The 21091-nt window shown below is 34.4% G+C and overlaps 1 protein-coding gene across 1 annotated transcript; it reads left to right on the forward strand.

Annotated features, from left to right (window-relative positions):
- Positions 1 to 1953: 1953 nt before the first annotated feature.
- On the forward strand, positions 1954 to 17046 carry LOC123549510 (DBH-like monooxygenase protein 1 homolog). The gene is made up of 12 exons (XM_045337672.2): positions 1954 to 2176; positions 3685 to 3779; positions 5492 to 5641; positions 8954 to 9127; positions 9304 to 9384; positions 9856 to 10029; positions 10324 to 10593; positions 11519 to 11710; positions 12559 to 12618; positions 13176 to 13295; positions 15472 to 15585; positions 15889 to 17046. The coding sequence occupies exons 1-12, from the start codon at positions 1990 to 1992 to the stop codon at positions 15961 to 15963; spliced, it is 1692 nt and encodes a 563-aa protein (XP_045193607.2). The 5' UTR covers positions 1954 to 1989; the 3' UTR covers positions 15964 to 17046.
- The last annotated feature ends 4045 nt before the right edge of the window (positions 17047 to 21091 follow it).

A 21091-nucleotide genomic window follows, 5' to 3' on the forward strand; every position in this document is an offset into this window, starting at 1 on the left:
GGGTAACCTGATTTAAACTTTTCTAAGTTCACAAAAATGCTTGGGACATTACCCTAAACAAGCAATTATTCTAGGACTTATAACTGTGCTACTGAGAGGTATTCCTAACACTGTATTGGACAAAGAGCAAATATCAGCTATGATTATAACTATAGGGACAGCTAGTATATTTTAAGGAGACGTTGTTTATAAACTAATCGATTAATATTTACCTTCAAAAATTTACATCTAACTCTATTTGGTATGACCTTCTTTATTTCTGTATCATATTTTCATCTTAAACTATTTTATATGTAACTATTTGCTTTCTTGGGGTGTCTGCAGTAATTCACTGCACTTTAGAAATGTTTATAGTTATAAGCTCTGTGGAGGGGTTCAGTGAGAGAGACCGTCTAGTGGTAAAGGCGTTGTCAGAACTATAAGAAGGTCGTTGGTTCAAACCGTACAAAGGTTAATCTATCATACAATACCAGAGCTAATTTCAAGAAAGCGGAATTCAGACTGATTCTAAAACTTGAAATCTTAATCTAATTCAAATAAATTAGTATTGAATATAGTATAAATTAATAATAAATACAACAATACATTTAGCTCACATTCCATTTTCTTAAATTGTTTTAAAGAAAGCGTTGAGATGATCGTATGCTTTAGCTTGAAGTCATTAATTGTCTTGAAAAACATATAAATTATGTTTTGTATAATAGGTTTTACATGAATTTAAATTAGATGTTGAATTACAAGAAAACAACAAAATAACCCCTTCTATAGCTGCTCTTTTGAATGCTTAATAATATGCAGAGGGAAATCGAACTATCGGTACCCCATGTAAGTATAAGTACTGTAAAATCGATTATATGAATTACAGTATGTAGTACTACGTATATGTGAACTTGTTTTATAAAATGTCCTTAATGAACCTCAAAATGTAAAGAATGTTTAAATAATATTTTGATATAATTAATTACTAAAATTAGTTTTATTTACCTGAGTGATATAATATTCACACTTAAAAATAAAGTCATCCTGTAAATGAAATTTTTAAACAATTTTCCCCCTTTTAGGGCCTCATCTATGTCATTTGTTAGTGTCCTATATATCAAATGTGTATAAAATGTAACTAAATAAATATTATGTCAATAATAGTTACTTATTTTGGTTTTAAATTAACCTTTTGGACATTGCTTTCAAAACTATATTATTAAAATAAATAAAATATAGGTCCCTTTTTGGGGCCTCATTTTAAGCTAATTGAGGTTAACGAACTGCGTGTCTCCTCCTTTTTTTGGATTCAGCATACTTCAAAATAGTTACATACAAAATTTGGTGCTTTCTTCATAAAAGGAAACATCTTTTTCCTATAACCCACTCACTAAAATGTCCGTGTGTGAACAAAATGTCTACAGGCATACGCCGTCCACGAACAATATATAAAGCGGGAAATGTTGTAATATGGTCTTTAATTGTGTCGGTGTGGCTTAAACAAAATAACAAATCCTTCAGGGCTTTCGCCAACATCTGTTCCACTCATCATCGCTTTATTATACTGGAATGCCTACTGAAGATAAAAATGATTGAAATCTTTCAAAATCCTAAAACTACTACAAGGTTGGGGCCGAAATTATTCGTTTGACATGCATATGGTTCTTAAGACTTCACATCGTCAAATAATCATAGAAAATATATATTTTCTTATTTTTTCACCTTTAATAGCGTCAACAAAAATCTTTCTCGGCTGTGATTATTGTACTCTTTTGAGAAGAAAAGGAACTTAATTATACAAGCAGGAGTTGTCCCCTACGGACGAAACACAGACTGATGGTTATTGCAAAATAATGCAGAAATGGACTAATGTGTTCACAAAAAAAAGTATAAGCAAACAGAATGTTTATCATACCTTAATGGAAAAAAGAACACCCGACGGACCTCTGTTGGTTAGTAGTATAAATACCGACTATTCGCGCTAGATAAACAGACCAGTAAGACTTTACGATGAAGTTTAAAACGATTCTGGTCCTTCTGAGCGTGGTGCAAGCGGTTTGGTGTTCCGATATAGCCGGTGTGAAAACATCGGAAAAATTTGATCACTCGGTACTTTTAGATACAGATAGAAACTACATACTGTTTTGGAATTTCAATGATACGCACGTGACTTTTGAGGTGCACGTGCGCACAAAAGGTAAGTGCTGTCGAGAACAATTTAATAATCTACTATTTTTTTGTTAAGTTACTTTTATTACACTTCTAATTATACTTAATGTGACATGCCTCCAATATCTGTTCAACAAGCAAATTGCTGTTTGATTCACGTTGTTTTCATGAATTGCGGCTTTATTTTATTTTCCAAGATTCAGATATTGAATATATAGTATTATTAATGCCATTGAGGCATCGCATCCCTCCATGCAGTCTCATAAAATACTTTTTCGCAAAAGCGGCGACAAAACTCTTAATGTTAATGTTGAATAATAAATACCACTGATAGTGTTTACCAGTTGGTTTCAAAGAAGATTTGTATTTTAAAAAAAAATAGTTTGTTTAATGTATTTTCAAACAAGGGCAGAAAAATTTTAAGTTTTCCACATTGTTCCAATTCTCTATATCTAATAAAAGTTTGATGTAAAAAAAGTTCGCGTGCTCCAGATTACAAAATAATTATTAGGAGGGTAGACAGGTATATTTGAAGTTTTAACATATCTTTGATGAATTTCATTCTATGAACCAGAATTATTTTTGTCTATGTTAAAATTGAGCAAAAATCGCTATTTCGAAAACATATTTTACCAAATTTTGCTTTTATTCTAATTAAGATACCCTGAACTGCTTTTCATAAACTATTCACAAATAAAGGTAACATTGATTTTTTTTCTAATTAAAAAAAAAACAGTGTCCAAAATGGTTGAAATATAGGATTGATTTTAAATGATTGACAGTAAATTTAAAACTGATGAAGATATTTTGAAATTCTAAAAAAAATCCAATTACCAACCTCGGATTTCTAAACCGCTTATTACTCTACAACTATGTTTGTATTTTGTGGTCTTCTTCGTGTGCAATGTTATTTATGCCTGAACTCATTCACGAAATGTATATAAATATATTTACACGTGCACGCATAAAACTGTATATGAGTGTTCATGTATATATTTTATATCATTTTAAAAGTACAGGCGTACTTTGAAGTGAAAGTTCACGCGAAATAGAGACATATGACTCGGTTAGAACACCATTATCTTAAAAACAGTGTGAAAAGAATAACATTTCAAAATAACTATGCCAAGACTTTACTTAAAGTAGAGTCAAAAGAATGTAACTTATTTCACATAGAGTTTTGAGATGCGTCGAAGAATTTTTAAATATTATCATGTGTGATAAAGGGGAATGGTCAAACAACGGCATAACAACGAAGCTACGTGTGCTTATTTTTAAACTGTGTAATCTTATATTAACGAAAACAAAATACACTGAAATGTTTAAGCGTCAAGACAATATTACCTGTAATGTAAATTTCAAATTAAAATGTTATGACGTTATATCTGCAAATGCATATGGCTATACCCACTTGGTCATACAAAGCAGGTTGTAAAATTGAAATAATTGTTTTTATTTTTTCAAGAAATCTATGGCATCATTCTCTAGTGCATGAAACAACATACAGTAAAAATCTGTTTACCTGTCATGTTTTAGGATGGGTGGGCTTTGGTTTCTCAGGCAATGGCAATATGTATCCAGGTGATGTGGTAGTCGGATGGGTCAAAGATGATGGTTCAGTCCACTTTGCAGTAAGTATATCAAAAAACGAGAGGGCAAATAAAATTGCATAGGTCCAAAATACATAACCCACCAATTATCATTCATTTTAACCGATTGTGTGATCTAAACAAGAATAAATTTTGGTTATGTGATTACTATCTGCATATAAAATTGTGAGTTGATGTCGAAAGGCTCACACTATGCATTATACATTAATTGTACATTATTTATTCTAAGGAAACGCAGTTGACTGTAAATATTTAATAATGAAAGTACGTCCATTCTATTTCAATTTTTACAAGGTTACCAATATCACAAGCTACGGGATGCTTTCACTGCATTTTATAACAGATAATCCGTACAACGAAAGCCTTAAATCACTTCTTAAACTTGGTATACACACCCCGTTTACTTTCAGGTTATAGTTTATAAAATACGGAAAATTAAACACCATACTTTTTTAATAAAATACAAACATCGTAAAACAATGTGCACGTTTACAGATTGGCCCCTCTACAGTTAGTCGCTACATTTTCCTATTTGATAGTGTGGTGACTGCTCACTGAAAAAAATATGAGTGTCTGTGACCATTTCTTTTCAAAACCTACAAAACGACGGAGTTCAGGAACTGGACTTCTTGTCTTGCAACTATCCAAGTCGTGCCCTTAACAGCCATGTTTTTGGTGCTCTGATTTCGGACAAGTTATTGAGGACATTGGTATACAGATATCTTAGAATGACCCAATTTGTGTTTTTTTCTTTATACATTCTGGTATTTTGTCACTATCTAGGCGAAGACTTATTTTGGTTGCACTGTCTTGCCTAACTAGTACTACTAGTACCCCTGTTTTCAACTTGCTTTTTGTCCATGTCGTTTTATATGTTAACCTCTATGTTAACCCCTCCTTTTATGATTCTTCCATATTTTATGCCCAACACAAGTTTTTACTTAGTAATGCCCTATTCCCGTCTTATCCCCTTTCTTTCCCCATCCCCTTTTATATCTTTCATATATTCTAAATGTACTTGTTGGTGAATATTTGAAGCAATATGTATATGCTATATCTTTCCTCTACAGTTTCTATTTATGATTAGTCTACTTTGTGATGTGTGGCTCTGGCTGTAATTGCTGTTCTCAGTGCTTCCAGGGAGACTACTCTTACCTGTTAATTTTTGTATAAAGTACCTCAGTTCAAAGAACTAAACTTTCACTATGTTAAATGTCCCATTTACACTCCCTACTAACTTATAGTTAGTGTATCAATGTCACTCGCTATGCATGATGCTGTTATCCATTATATGACGTACCGTTTGGGTCAAGAGTCTGATTTGCTTATTTTGGCGTACCATTTGGGTCAAAAGTTTGAAATCGCTCGAGCGGTACCATAATACACGGTAAGCGTGTAAATTTACACGCTAAGCGCGTAAATTTACACGCTCACCGTGTAAATTTACACGCTCAGCGTGTATTTTCGTTGACCCGATTCTTATGACGTACCGTTTGGGTCAAAAGTCTGAAATCGTTCGAGCGATACCATAATACACGGTTAGCAAGAGAGTGAGCGGACACCGTGTTGCTAGGCATTGTAAATGTGTTAACAGATCTTGAATACTGATAATCTTTATAAAAATTCATATAAATTTCTTACATTAGTATAGAAAAAGAGATTAATACACCTTTTTGATCTGATAATGATGGCAACAGATTCTATAGGCATTTAAAATGTATTTATATTGTCAGGATCGTCACACAGTTGGTCACAGAATGCCAGTGATTGACAAGTCTCAGGACTGGAAGCTATTGTTTGGTGAAGAAAATGAGTTTGGTACGGTACTCAAATTTATCAGGAAGATAAATACTTGTGATGATGCCGAAGATGAAGTTATTCAGGTAAAATAGTATCAAATATATGTACGTCTATACCGGAAGTGTTTTGTTGAAAGATACAAAACAATTTAGCATTATATCTATATACAGTCAATTTATAAATGATGACTGACATCTTTCTTTACCTTTTCCCCGCATCAATGAACTTTTAGGACAAGACATTAAGTGGTATCAAAACATATATTATTGTTCCTTCTCTTGAGAAGGAATATTTTAATTCGGTAAGTCACACTTGACCGAGCTACTGATATCGAAAGCTGTTGTAATTACAAGCTGGCCAATTAAACTCCGTGACCTTAGAAAAAACCTCTGACGTAACTATTCTTTTCTAATTGAGGCGACTCTCTGACTGAACGCGTTCCATGGGTTACATATTGCTAAACCCGAAGATGATTGATTGATTCTTTTATTTCCTCCATTCTTGAAGAACATAACATTTGTACATTCAGTCGACCAGATAGACATATATCAGCAGATTTAAATGTAAACAACTAAATATTATCGTTACGTTCAAATGCATGGTTAATATGTGAAAACAAACCCCATTGCGACCCTCTAATTATGCGCAACAAATTCACGCATCGAATCGTAATGGACTGACCAGGTCGATGTTTTATTGCCGTATTTACTCTACTGAAAGTGGTAACATATTTAATTTGTTGTTGGATTTAACAATTTATGTTAAATAACTAGCGTAAATACTTACCTGACATTTTTGGTAGTATAAAATAGACATTGCAACCAAAATTTTACAAGATGATCATTTTATATTTATATAGATGTGCCCTAGAAGGAACTTTTGCTATGCTTTAACTTGTTTTACATATTTAGTTAAAAATATAAACAATCTGTTTCTTATAAAGAGACCTACTTAGCCTAGTGACAAAATTAGCTCATACCAAACCGTAAGGTGGACAGATAGAGCACAATAGGACGAGGCGTACGCTATCCATGATATTTACGAACAATGATAAGCTCTGCTTCTGTTTAATTGCTACACTTGTAAAGAATCACGCTGCTTCCGATTTATTAAACGTTCTGGTAGGAAATTACGCTACCTACAGTTTACTGAACATTATAATGGTTGGAAATCACTTTTCCCCTGCTTTATTGTTATACTGGTAGGGAAACACCTGCCCCTGATTTATTGTTATACTGTTAGGGAACAATACTGCCCCTGATTTTTTGTTATACTGGTAGGGAACAATACTGTCTCTGATTTATTGTTATACTGGTAGGGAACCACCTGCCCCTGATTTATTGTTATACTGGTAGAGAACAATACTGCCTCTGATTTATTGTTATACTGGTATGGAACCACCTGCCCTTGATTTATTGTTATACTGGTAGAGAACAATACTGCCTCTGATTTATTGTTATACTGGTATGGAACCACCTGCCCTTGATTTATTGTTATACGGAAGGGAACAATACTGCCTCTGATTTATTGTTATACTGATATGGAACCACCTGCGCCTGATTCATTGTTATGCTGGTAGGGAACCACCTATCCCTGAATTATTGTTATACTCGTTGGGAACAATACTGCCTCTGATTAATTGTTTTACTAGTATGGAACCACCTGTCCCTGATTTATTGTTATATTAGTAGAGAACAATACTGCCTCTGATTTATTGTTATACTGGTATGGAACCACCTGCCCTTATTTATTGTTATACTGGTAAGGAACAATACTGCCTCTGATTTATTGTTATACTGGTATGGAACCACCTGCCCCTGATTTATTGTTATACTGACAGGGAACCACCTATTCCTGATTTATTGTTATACTGTTAGGGAACAATACTGCCTCTGATTTATTGCTATACTGGTACGGAACCACCTGCCCCTGATTTATTGTTATACTGTTAGGGAACAATACTGTCTCTGATTTATTGTTATACTGGTAGGGAACCACCTGTCCCTGATTTATTGTTATACTGGCAGGGAACAATACTGCCTCTGATTTATTGTTATAGTGGTAGGGAACAATACTGCCTCTGATTTATTGTTATACTGGTAGAAAATCACGCTGCATCTGATTTATTGTTATATTGATAGGAAATCATGCTGCCTCTGATTGATTGTTATACTGAGACGGAACCACCTGTCCCTGATTTATTGTTATACTGAGAGGAAATCACGCTGCCTCTGATTTATTTTTATACTGAAAGAGAACCACTCTGCCTCTGATTTATTGTTATACTGTTAGAAAAACACGTTGCTTCTGATCATGATTTATTGTTATATTGTTAGGAAAACAAGCTGCCTCTGATTTTTTGTTATACTTGTATAGAATCACGCTTCCCCTGATTTATTGTTATACTGAGAGGGAATCACCTGCCTCTGATTTATTGTTATGTTTGTTGACATCAAGCCTCCCCTGATTTATTGTAGTACTGAGAGGGAATCTCCTGCCTCTGATTTATTGTTTTAGTGGTAGGAAATCACTCTGTCTCTGGGTTATTGCTATACTGGTAGGAAATCACGCTGCCTCATATTTGTATAGAATCACGCCTCCCCTGATTTATTGTTATACTTAGAAGGAATAACCTGCTTCTGATGTATTGTTATACTGGTAGGAAATCACGCTATTTCTGATTTATTGTTATACGTGTGTGAGATCATACCTCCCCTGATTTATTGCTATACTGGTAGGAAAACACGCTGCCTATGATTGATTGTTATACTTGTTTGACATCCCGCCGTCCCTGATCTGTTGTTATACTGATAGAAAATCACACTGCCCCTGATTTATTGTTATTCTGAGAGGGAATAATGCTGCCTCTGATTTATTGTTATACTGATAAGAAATCACGTTTCCCCTGATTTATTGTTATACTGAGAGGGAATCACGCTGCCTCTGATTGATTGTTATATTGGTAGGGGGTTGCGCTGGTTATATTTACCGACTTTCGTTTATAAATAACTACTGAAGAAAATGGGCTTCGAAAACATTGTACAAAGAAATAAACTTTGCTCCCCGTCTTTAAGAGTACTTTGATTTCTTTCTTTTCTCACACGGCTAAATGAAAACTGCAATGAACAAAATCAAAACAAAAGCCATTATCAGCAGTAGTAGTGTTTGTATTCATCATAAATGTCCAAACATCTTGTTAAATAAATGGAGTTAAAACATCAGCTGAAACGATCGAACATAAGACTGTGCAAGTCTAAACGAAGGTTGGATGGAACGGAATCTACAAATGCGTACATTTAGAATCACAAATCTCGGATGAAGACAATAAGTGGTGTTCTCAATAATCATGTATGCCTTGTTTTGTTTTTAAAATGTATCAGGATGGACCTTTTCAGGAGGGTACAAATCGAATTATATTTGCTTATGGGGAGCATGACCCTGCCGATGACAACTCCATAAATTACCACGGAACTACCAGGGGTACAAAGAGTGTTGCTTTACTCAGCCCGAACCCTGTCAACGACAACCTTCCGGCCGACAGCAGACATTTCGATTTCTTGAATGCAAATGTAAGTCTAAACTTCGTTTTTTAATTTGTGCATGCCGTTTGATTGAATTAAATAGAAACTGTTTCAAACAAACAGAAAAATTGTGATAGAGAATTTTATGTAAATAAGGTCTCAAGAAACCGTTTAACAAAATCATGTCCACACACTAATAACAAATATTTATAAATACATTATAGTACCTGGTGCCATCAGATACGACGACATACTGGTGTAGAGGATTTAAGATGCCACCAATAGGAAAACATCATATGATCAAGGTACAAATAACAAGTGTTTACAAATTTCATATTTGTAACCAAACCCATTTTTTCATTTGCCCAGTTTAATCAATTAGCATGATTTCACACATTTTGGCTGCAGTTATTTACGGACACTATATGTATTTTGTATAAGTAGTACTTATACTTGCTTGTTTCAAAATGCTACTGTTTGCTTCTTCTCCCTATATTAGTATCAAATTGATACCAGTATGCCTGTAACATTTACTACAAAAAGGCAGGCAATTCATAGCCTTACCTTTAGTGCTACATTTAATATTCTTGTGTTAAACAGCCACATATATAAGACTTGGAGAGTAATGATTTTATCCTGTCATTGGCGATTGATCATTTTGGCTTAATATCATTTCGGCTAGTGTGTTCCTGCCTAAGTTGTTTGTACAGCAATGTATTTTGAACCAAAAGTAGTTTGATAATTATCCCTTGTCTATTAAAATATTTGTATTCCAGTACGAAGCTGTCGTTACGGAGGGAAATGAACTGAATGTTCATCACATTCTATTGTACCGATGCAATGTGGACAACCCTGACCATTGGGATGGCAAAGAAGGTATTTGCTACCACCAGCATAGAACACTACCGCAGTGTTCAAATATTATCATTGCATGGGCAATAGGTGGCGAGGTAAGTACGAATGTATACGGTATCCAATATAAATAGCAAATCGTAACATTAATGAAAAGTAATTGACATCATCACAAAACTTTAAATTGAGAGATTTAATTGAAAAAAAGTCGAGAATGACGTGTTCTTCTCCGCCTATTATAACTTGTTTCTGGTTCTATCTCATACTTTCCGTGTAATTTCTAACTTTTTCCAAAATTTGTACTAGTTTTAAAATCTCGAAGTCAAATGATTATCAAATTCATTTTAAACTCTAAAAGTCGGAAATTGTCTCTCAAACGATCAATATTTCAGCCATTTTATTTCCCCGATCACGTGGGTTTCTCTATTGGTGGGCCAGAAGATGAAGCGTTCTATATCATGGAGACGCATTACGACAACCCTACCCGGAAGTCTGATATGATTGATGATTCTGGAATCCGAATTACTATAACACCAACGTTGCGTCCGCAGGAGGCCGGCATGTTAGAATTGGGTCACGTGGTCAGTTACTTCCAAGTGGTACCACCAGGAATAAATAACTTTGTTACGAAATCATACTGCAGTTCCCAGTGTTTATCTCAGGTAACTTCTTTTAATCTAATTGCAGGATTTTACGCAAAAGAAAATACGTATGTATGGAAGGCCGATGTGCCATGTCAATTTCCAAATGCTAAATGCCGAATACTTAATAATAAATGACAAAAAGTAAATGGTATGCTAAATATCAAATACTTAATGCCTGATACGTAATGCTAAGTGCTAAGTGTCAAATGTTAGATAACAAATAAAGCTAATTGCCAAATTGCTTAATACTAAATGTTTATACTCTGCTGGTTACGACTCGGTATCTCTATATGTCAAGCTTTAATAGTAAATTGAAAAACCAATTAAAATTTGAAAATATATTCTGTTCACTCAGGCTCAGTCTGATATGAAGTAGCATAGCATATTCTACCGGGCAAGCGAATATACGACCAAAAATGTTTTGAAATAAATAAAAGGGGAACAGTTATGTACTTAATGTCAATGACAATATCAAAGGATGCACTCATCATTTTTGGAATAAGCATTTGGCCTTTGATATTTGGCATTAAGCATTTGCCAATTATATGGCGCACCAACCTTCCATTGATACATTGCGCTAGAGATTTGGTTAAGAGCAAATATAACGTAATTTGAATTTGACAGCATTCCGCACTGGCTTTACATAAATCATGTTACATCACTATATCTTTTTTATTTACACAGTTCTACATTACCAAGTTCAAAATATTTTGAAGGTATGAAAAATACATGTTATTACTTATATGGAGACATCTATGTCATGCGTCACATTTAACTGTCGTTTTTATTTGCTTATCATTCCGATACAGTTTAAAACAAAATATCACTAAGATCCATGAGTGAAGTTTATGCGTTCATTCATGACTCGTAGTCCAGCTGGAATTACAGAATTACTGTTATATTATCTAAGTCTTTAAAATGTCTCATTACTTGCCATGTGCAGGGATTTACTCAGAGCAATTTGACAGAAGTCAAGATCATTGGCGCCCTCCAACATTCGCATTTGCTTGGAGTTGCTATGAAAACAAGACATTACAGGAATGGTGTCGAGCTTAAACCTCTTATGACGGACCCACACTATGATTTTGATTTCCAAGAAGTCCGAATGTTGCCGAAGGAAGTCCCCGTGTATCCGGTAAGAACTGTTTTATTTAAATGCTTAAACACATTTACAATTTTTTATACATGTATATGTTTAATCAGGGCTCTTTACTTAACACTCTTAAATATACTCCTATCCTTAGCGAATTAAGTTGCGTTTAAGATGCAAGAGACAGCTCACCCTAATCTGTATCTATTCTGTAAATACTCCACTCTTATATGAGTTTAGTACTTTGTCTTTTTGTTTTTAGATAACATAATGTTTGTACATTTTATTTTAAGATATACATCAAGTATGTTAAACTGAATATGTGAATTTAATCACTGATTTCGTTGTTTGATACTTTCTGTTATATATTTCCTTTTGTTTATCATGGAATGACACCACGTTTCACTGACATTAGTAAAGTGCCTGCACACAATATTGTAAAAGAAGTCGAGAATTTGAAAAGCACACAATGTATATAATGATTTTATAATATTTCCGACATTAATGCCGTCTTCTATGTGTTTATTACAGTTTGTTTACTGAATTTGTTTATACTATCATGTAAATGTATGTAATGGAGGACCACATGGATATTTTATCTATGACCAACATTTGCCTTTATTATTATTATTATTATTATTATTATTTTATTATTATTATTATTGCTAGATTATGAAAATACAGGTACTAACCTCAGGCAAGAGTTGTCATTCTTTACAACACAGGTATATTTTTTTTCTCAAAACTTCAGTCAGTGTTATAAACAAAACTTTGATAAATTGCATATTTATGAAATAAGTTTTGGTTATCCGATGGTTCTAAACGGTATTTAATGTGTTGAAAATCTGAGGTGGTAGCTCTTTATATACATTGTTTTTTCCTTTTAATTTTAGGGTGATAGTTTCCAGGTTGACTGCACTTATGACTCGACAAGTCGCTCCACAGTAACCGAGGTTAGTTATCAGTAATGTTAAACTTGGGGTTGCCGTTGCCAGGTGGTAATCTTATTGACTCCAATCATTTGTCTCTCATCCATGCGGGCTTAATTTCACTTGGACTGTCAAACTGAGCTATGGGCATGCCACCGTGATGTCTTACTTAATGTTTAGTGGCTCTACCCAAATAAATTCGAACAAATGTCCGAGACACTTTGTGATTTTTATCCGATAAGCTGTGACTTAAATTCGAATAATTCAAACAACATTATATAACTTCTTAAGCCACCAGACATTTTCTGTGAATTTATTTATTGCAAATATATGGAATCTAAGGCATTCAGTGGGATGGTCTGTCACTAAGTTCGCATCGCCTTGGCGAAAAAGCTGTATTCTAAGTCAACAAATGGATATATTGTCTGATCATCGACCAGACTGCTTTGAGCGATCTATAATCTACGTAGCTTTTATGTTTCATTGTGTCTGAAAGGGCGGATGGACCTTATTTAAACTTAAACACTGAACCTGTTTGAAGTTAAATATCATATTGCATGTGCCTTCTGCCTACATTTCAGGGCGGTTTGTCCACACGGGAAGAAATGTGCTTGACGTTTGCATATTACTATCCGAAAATGAAGGTTGCAAACTGCCTGTCTCAGCCAACTTACGACAATTTTCCATTTGACTACCATCAGGTTTGTCATTAAATTGTTTGTGTCGGCATAAAGAGCCCATGTTGAATGGCGTTTTAAGTTTAAACAGTAATTGGAAAGTCAGACATTTTTTGTACTTTGTATCTATTTTAAATTAACTTAAACAATCCGAACTAGATGTTAAACAATTATAGTATCTTGTAATTAAGTTTTTAAACCGTGAAAAGTTATTATTTGATAACGAAGTTTGTAAAGTTCTACCGAGTTCTACGAGTTGGTTGACAGCCACGTTTACTTTAATTGCCTTCGAGTGCAACATATTGTGACATATTGTGACACTGGTTCATTCTTGTTTCATTCGTCACCAGTCTACTATCAGTCTAAATAGGCAGGTGCGATTCCGTAACATCGGCTATAGCACACGCGCTAAAAATACAAACAATAATTTCATTATATTTACAAAAAAATAAACAGTCAGTTTCATGGAAGTCCTAAAATACATTCTTTCAACTTATGCAAATGTTTCCCACATAAAAAGACAGTGTTTCAAAATAGAATAAACTTGTATACCAAAAAAAGTGATGTCCGTAAAACCCAAAACACGAGTCTCTTATACCTCCGTCTATGAGGTTGCCAACAAATAGACTTGCGGAAAGCCATTGGTTTTATTCAGGTGCCTGCACGTGCCCTAAGACATATTTTGTTGAAACACCTAGGGTCTATTATATTTATTTCAATTGAGTTATATTCAAGTATAGGTTATCTATATGCTGCTACACAGCCATATGTTAACTGCATGATATGTAAAGCCAATCACATACATTACATTTGTATATGATTAAGATTTCTAACTGTTAACATATTGTATTTATATCTATTCTATACCTATTTTATCTATCCAATCGCGAACGTTCATTTGCAACACGTGACCGTACAATATATTACGGTATTTGGATGCACGTGCGTACAAAAATCCCGTATTTTCTGTATTTGGACGCATGCGCGTACAAAAAAATCCTGTATTTTCTGTATTTGGACGGTTCAACAGTCCCATGTTAAACATACGATAAAGCCCGAAACGCGTGAAAATGTTCCGACTGTAAATCGGATAAAGTAGGCGCTCTATGTACAGAGTTTGATTATGCGTCTTGAAATCTGGATTTAATTTGAGTGTTTTTTTTTTTTTGTTTTTTTTTTGTTTACAACACACTAAAACGATTTAAGGGATAACAATGCTATCTGATTTAGATATTAAAACGTTCGTTAATAATCAAAAACTTAGAAATACAGTAAAAAGGATCATCAGATCTTGGAATATTTGAAAAGTCGCTAAAAGAAGCCGTTCCGGACGAAACCTAGAAACTGGTATCAGCTCTGACTGTCTGAAAAGCTACCTTAGCAGTTTTTATTTAACGGTTAAGAAACAAAATGGAGAAGATTATAAATGGCAGCGGACGGGTGGTCAGCATCCAAAACATGTCTGCTCTATAATTCAGTTTTCGTCGGATCTTCACCAAACTTGCTGACAATGTTTGTGGGCATTACATCTCGGCCAATTTCGATAACCAGCAAACTGTACCAGGCACTCTTTAATTATAGTCATTGAATTACTCGAAAAACGGGAAATTTAGTATTGTCGCTCTTTTAAGTCGAACAGTTTTCATCCGATCTTCACCAAACTTGCTTATAATGTTTGTGGGCATTATATCTCAGCCAAGTATTATTACCACCCAATGTAGGTTGGTTGCACCATATACTTTTTTTAATGATGATACGCAGAAAAAAACAACATTCAATGAATTACGTATATTACGTATGAAGTAAAATAAATATAGAATAAAAAGGTTATTTCAGGTCTAACATTGTTCTGTATAATATATATTTGCACTCATACCAAGCTGGGAAAAACTAGAAAAGGCAGGAATACAATATTCAGTGAAACATTTTTTTAATTTAAAGTATTATTATAGTAAGATGAAATAGATATAGAATAAAAAGGTTATTTAAACATTGTACTGTACAATACGAGATATATTTGGACTCGTACCCAGCTGAGAAAACCATATTGAACTCGCCTAGCGGCTCGTCCAATATGGTTTTATCAGCTGGGTACTCGTCCAAATATATCTCCGTATTGTACAGAACAATGTTAAATAACCTAATATTTGTAGACAAGGAACAAAATTTTTAATAAGGAATTATATATATTTCCTTCCAGCTGAATCACATAATACACACCGTTGACTGGCACAACAAGACTGTGGTTGACTTCTTTCTGTCTCATATCGACAAGAGTAGCGTGTATGAGGTGTGCGATGGACCACATCTTAAGGTAAGGTTTCAATATGACATTTCTTGAATTCAGAGCATACGACGTTTGTGTTTGGTTAGGGCATATCACTTTTGCAAAGGATATTGCTTACAAGTATATACAAAGACCGAGATTCATTATACTAAAGAGTAAAACCCGCAATTTCTCGTTAAACAATTGTTCTCAAGTTATACAGAATCAAATCGAAGTGGCAGGATTAGATATATCCATTAAATGTCTTAACGATAATATTTCCTTAACGTTTGCGAAACACAAACAAACAGGAATACTTAAAATGTTAAACGACTGTTTATCTCTTTGCAGCCACATCCGTATCATGTTTATAAGCCAAGTGAGCCGGCACATCCTTATGTTCCTCCTCAACCCGACTGCTCGTGATTCTCGTGCTGACAACACAGACAACATATACTGACTAAAGTTTCAGATGCTGATTCAAATGTTCGTTTTGCATTAAGTTCAAATAAAGACATTGTTCTGCGTATATACTGATAAATATAACTAATGTTTGTCTAATTAGTAAATTATGATTTTTTTTTCATATTTATATTTTGATTAAAATTTTGTTATTTAAAACTGAAAACATTTAACCACGCTTGAATATGTTGTATTGTTGATTAACTATATAACTGTTCAACACATTCTGTGGATATAGCAATGTATATCATAATAAAATATCTTAGTATTATAAACCTTACTGTCTGTTTAAACATTAAGACAGTTTATAGGGGTCCATCATACTTTTTTGTTAGATAAATTACAGTTTCAAAGCTTTAAAATATATTTATGCCTAAGACACGCATATTTTAACGTTACTGGTAATATGTTCTAATTAGACTATTTTTTCCTAAATCCTTTCGATTTCGATTTAGGTTTAAATGTATAATCTAATGATCAGTTATTTGGATAAACACAAATACATGAGAAATGTCTATAATAATCTATCAATGTTCTAGGCTTTTCCAGCATGTATAATATTCGATTTCAAGACCAGCACTACGAAACATTAACTTGCCGTTTGCCATCGCATATGCCTCAAACAAAATTTAAAGCTACATGTAAATCCGTTCATGCTGTTAAACATTTTAATTCATATTTGATATTACAGGAGTATCTTTTTATATTGAATTAATTAAACAAGCTGAATAAAATAAAATGCGAACTCAGCTGTATATTTTATCATTTTATTCAATGAGTTTAATGAATCCAATGTGGAAAGAATCACGTGTAACATTTTTTTATCACATGTTACTTTTTCATCTTTCTTGACCTATTATAAAGCGAGTTAATTCGACCAACTTCTTCTATCCTTTAAATGACTTCAACCTCAGAAAGCTAGCTTTAACAATTATGTAATTCCAAATCATGTGATAGGCTAGCTTTATTTTTACCCTCCCGATTTCATACATGTAATAAAGTAATACTATGTACTCTATGTAAAAATAAAGAATATACTTATCTGTCTATAGTCTTCGTTTCTCAAGAAGGTACACTTGAACGTATCTTGCGTTTCTTACCCAAAACAAGAACAGCTCTCCAATAGGATAATAAACGTTTAAACTTTAGGTAAAACATATAAAATATATCGAAACGAACAAATAAAGAAACACAATGGGCCATCGCTTTGGTAACCACAACTGGGGTGTTTAAACCTGTTCTTGGTGTGCCCCATGTGGTTCTGGGACGATCTGTGTATGAAAAGAATTGGAATCACTGCCTTACCCTTGCATGACCGCAAGAGGCGACTAATAGGGTCTTAACACTTGGTTTTGCTGTAACTCTGTGATTCCAGCAGGTATACAAATTTTGATTCCATACCTCATGTTTTTATTTCGATCTAAATGAGATGTGAAACCAAAATATGTAGTCCTGTTTGGCGCCATATAACCTATACTGTGTTGGTGCGCCGTAAAACCCAAATAAAAAAAATGCTCTTGGTGTACATGTAACTTAACACAGAACCACATTACAGTACAAATAAAAGTTATCAATGCCAGCTGAATCTCTAACACACGCAATAGAAATGCAACACACAAAAATGTTCGTGCAAATCTATAATAATTTAAAACATAATAAAGTCAAGAACCATAAACTCATGAACTTATTGACTTTGCACCACAGAACTGGCCATAAGACAGGTATCAATGCAGCTCGGTCCTGGTGCATTTTAACCTTTACCCTGCTAAATTTCTAAAATGGACTCGTCCATCTTTCAATTTGGGCAGTACCATTTTTTATTTGAAGGGGCGTTCACTGAAAATTTACTGACTGAATAGCGAACAGTGCAGACCATGATCAGCCTGCACGGATGCGCATGCTGATCTTGGTCTGCACTGGTCGCAAAGGCAGAATCACTTGCCGCCAGTAGGCTGAAGGTTCAGAACAACTTTTATAGTCCTCCACCTGTTTCGTGAGACACAATCGCTCTTTGCACTTAATCCGTATGCCAAACCTACGTAAAATATCTGTTTTCAGATCAAAAGCCGCCTATTAGATAGTTTATGTAGTAAATTATCCTTAGAACAAAAGCTAGTTTATAGAACTGAATCATATTTTTTTTCCGAATACTCACGTGATCAAAGCTAAGTTCTAACAGAGTACAGAACATAGAAAACAAAACATTTTAAAGTAAAAATGACCACTTATGTTCTCCAAACCGTTTAATTTTATTCTTCTGCTTTTTAAATTGTAGAAAAAAATATGTTTCTGTAACATGTCTTATAGTTTATTCCTTTATTGTTGGTAAAGATTTAATTCCTTTTGTTTATGCTTGCTAGTTTTAATGCAGCTCTCTTAAAACGTAAATTTCAAAGAAACAAATTCTTCACACATCGAGCGAATTTTTCACACAGTTGTAACAAACACGACTGAAAATATCACAAATCAGAAATGATAGAAATACACAGTACAGTACAGTACAGTACAGTATTTTATATAAGTTTCACTTTTCGTGACACAGTATATTCATAAAATATCCATGATACATTTCAAAGGAAATTCGAGAGACCATATATTCAAAAACATAGCAACCATCACACTACTGACGCCCGCTGGACAAAAAACTCCGCTGGAAATGTAACCCAGCTGTAAATCGGTAGGTAAAGTTTTTCATTTATTTCTATAGAAAAGAAGACAATTCTTGCAAATCAACTGGGCAGTTTTGTCAATGAATGGACATGGCTTACATTTACAATTTCTGGGCCGAAAACGATCGTTATGTTTTAAGAAATTCCTTAACAACTTCTTCAGTTTGAAAAAATGAGCCAAAACCGAAGTTTTGCGCAAATTGTTTTGTTTATGAACAACCTGTGAATATTTTTATCATTTGATTTAAGAGATGTGTCCTTTCGGAACACCTGTGTGAAGTTTCCGGGTTCTACGTTCTTTCTGAAAAAAATATATTAGCCATTAAATAGGCATGGTCGAAAAAAGTGACTGTCGACTGTATTTGTAATAGGCAGTCGTTGAAGTCAGCTGTCGGCTATGGAGAATACAGCTGTATGAAAGTAAAGAAAAGAAAATGTCTTGTAAACATGACAATAAATCACTGGCAGCATCTATTTAATTTTATCAACCTACTTTTGCTATAATACCCATATCTGATCCTAACCTTACTGAATTAACCTTATCCATGGATTCTGTACAAATTGTGGTACAATATCAATCCCGAAACAAACAGTACATGAATATCACCATCCTGAAGTAATGGCTGCTATAGTTCCAAACAGCGTAATATGCAAACGACATTATCTCTCAACATTTTACTTATAAACCATGTTTAGTTGCAATGTATCATACCTACATGCAGGTATTCTTGAAATACGACAGTCAAAATGGCCTGAACAAAAATACAAGCTACATATGTACCAAATTGTCTTACTAACGTTATAATTCCTAACTAATTTTATTACACAAAACATTGGTCTAATTCCTAAATATTTTGGCCAAGTCGAATACCTCAAACCCAGCTGAATGCAATGTCAACCAAGTTCCTATCATTTTAACGACAGTGACTCTTGTAATACTGGACGCTCATGAAATACAATTACATGCTGGAGTGAGTGATACGATTAATTATCTACGTCAAAAATACTGGATTCCCTCGATTCGCCAGAGAGTTCGTGCCATACTCAGGAAGTGTGTTATTTGCCGGAAAACGGAAGGGAAACCATACAACGCCCCAGATCCACCACCTCTAACTAGATATAGAGTCGACGATGCTCCACCATTCTCAGGCACAGGAGTTGACTTTAGGCTGAACACCACTAAATCCAGCTGTTCTTTATTTCATATAAAATCCACTTACTTCATAACAGTTTTTGACATTTTCTAGCATATCAGATTTTCAGAGACTTATATTCCCATAAAGAACTAGATCGCTACTTTAGAAAAACAAAAAGAAAAGGGGGTGTTAACTTTTATATAAGAAAACTACAGTTCGTTAAATACAACCCGCTGAAATTACTATTTTTCGCTTCTTTCAATCTCTCTTTTCGAGACATTAAATTCTTACGCCGCCATTTTTATCTAGCATGCGATAGGAACATGCCGATTTCAATAGAATGCAAAGTGATACATACTGAAACGCGGTAGAGTAAAAGTAAGCACGTTGCTGTCGAGAAAATGCACTAGGAAAGGAAAAAAGATTAGTACTATTTATATTTGGACTACTTGTGACCTGCGGAGGCTTACATTCTGTTTGGTAGTGATCAGCCTTTACCGGCGCTTTGTACGTGAGAGATAATACCGGATGCGAAACTAAAGCCTACATCTGCCTGTTTACTTGTGCATCGGCCAGAGCCGTTTAACTAGAAGTTGTGCCTGACTTATCAGAAGAATCATTTTTACAAGCATTCAGGAGATTTTGCAGCCAAAAATCATGATATCAGACAATGCTTCGACTTACATGGCTGCGTCCAAACATATTAAACGTCTGTTTGAATCAGAGTCACTTCAAGAAACACTCAGCCACAAGGGTACAAAGTGGCAATTTATTCCTAAACGTGCACCTTGGTATGGCGGATGGTGGGAAAGGCTTATTGGTTTAACAAAAAGATCATTGAAAAAAGTACTTGGTCGAACGTATATAACTTACGAAACACTGCAAACAGTTGTGACGGAATGATAGGCCACTTACATACGTCACTTCCGATTCCACAGATCCAGATCCTCTTTCGCCAGCCCATCTACTTTACGACCGAAGATTGACCACGTTACCATATCAAGACGTAACCGATACACAGATCACTAATCCAATACTTAGTGATACATCAGGAATAACGAAACGAGCAAGGGTCCAGAAGAATCTTATTTACAGCTTCCGGGAAAAATGGAGGCGCAAGTATCTCACTGCCTTACGTGAGAACCACCAAACGACAGGAAACAATCATCAGACGATAAGGGTAGGAGATGTTGTTCAAGTCCATGACGAAAAATCACGTTCTCAATGGAAATTAGCAGTTGTAGAAGACCTTATAACTGGAAAAGATGGTCTTGTACGTGCCGCGAA

Source organism: Mercenaria mercenaria, chromosome 15 (assembly GCF_021730395.1).
Source record: "Mercenaria mercenaria strain notata chromosome 15, MADL_Memer_1, whole genome shotgun sequence".
Lineage (NCBI taxonomy): Eukaryota > Metazoa > Mollusca > Bivalvia > Venerida > Veneridae > Mercenaria > Mercenaria mercenaria.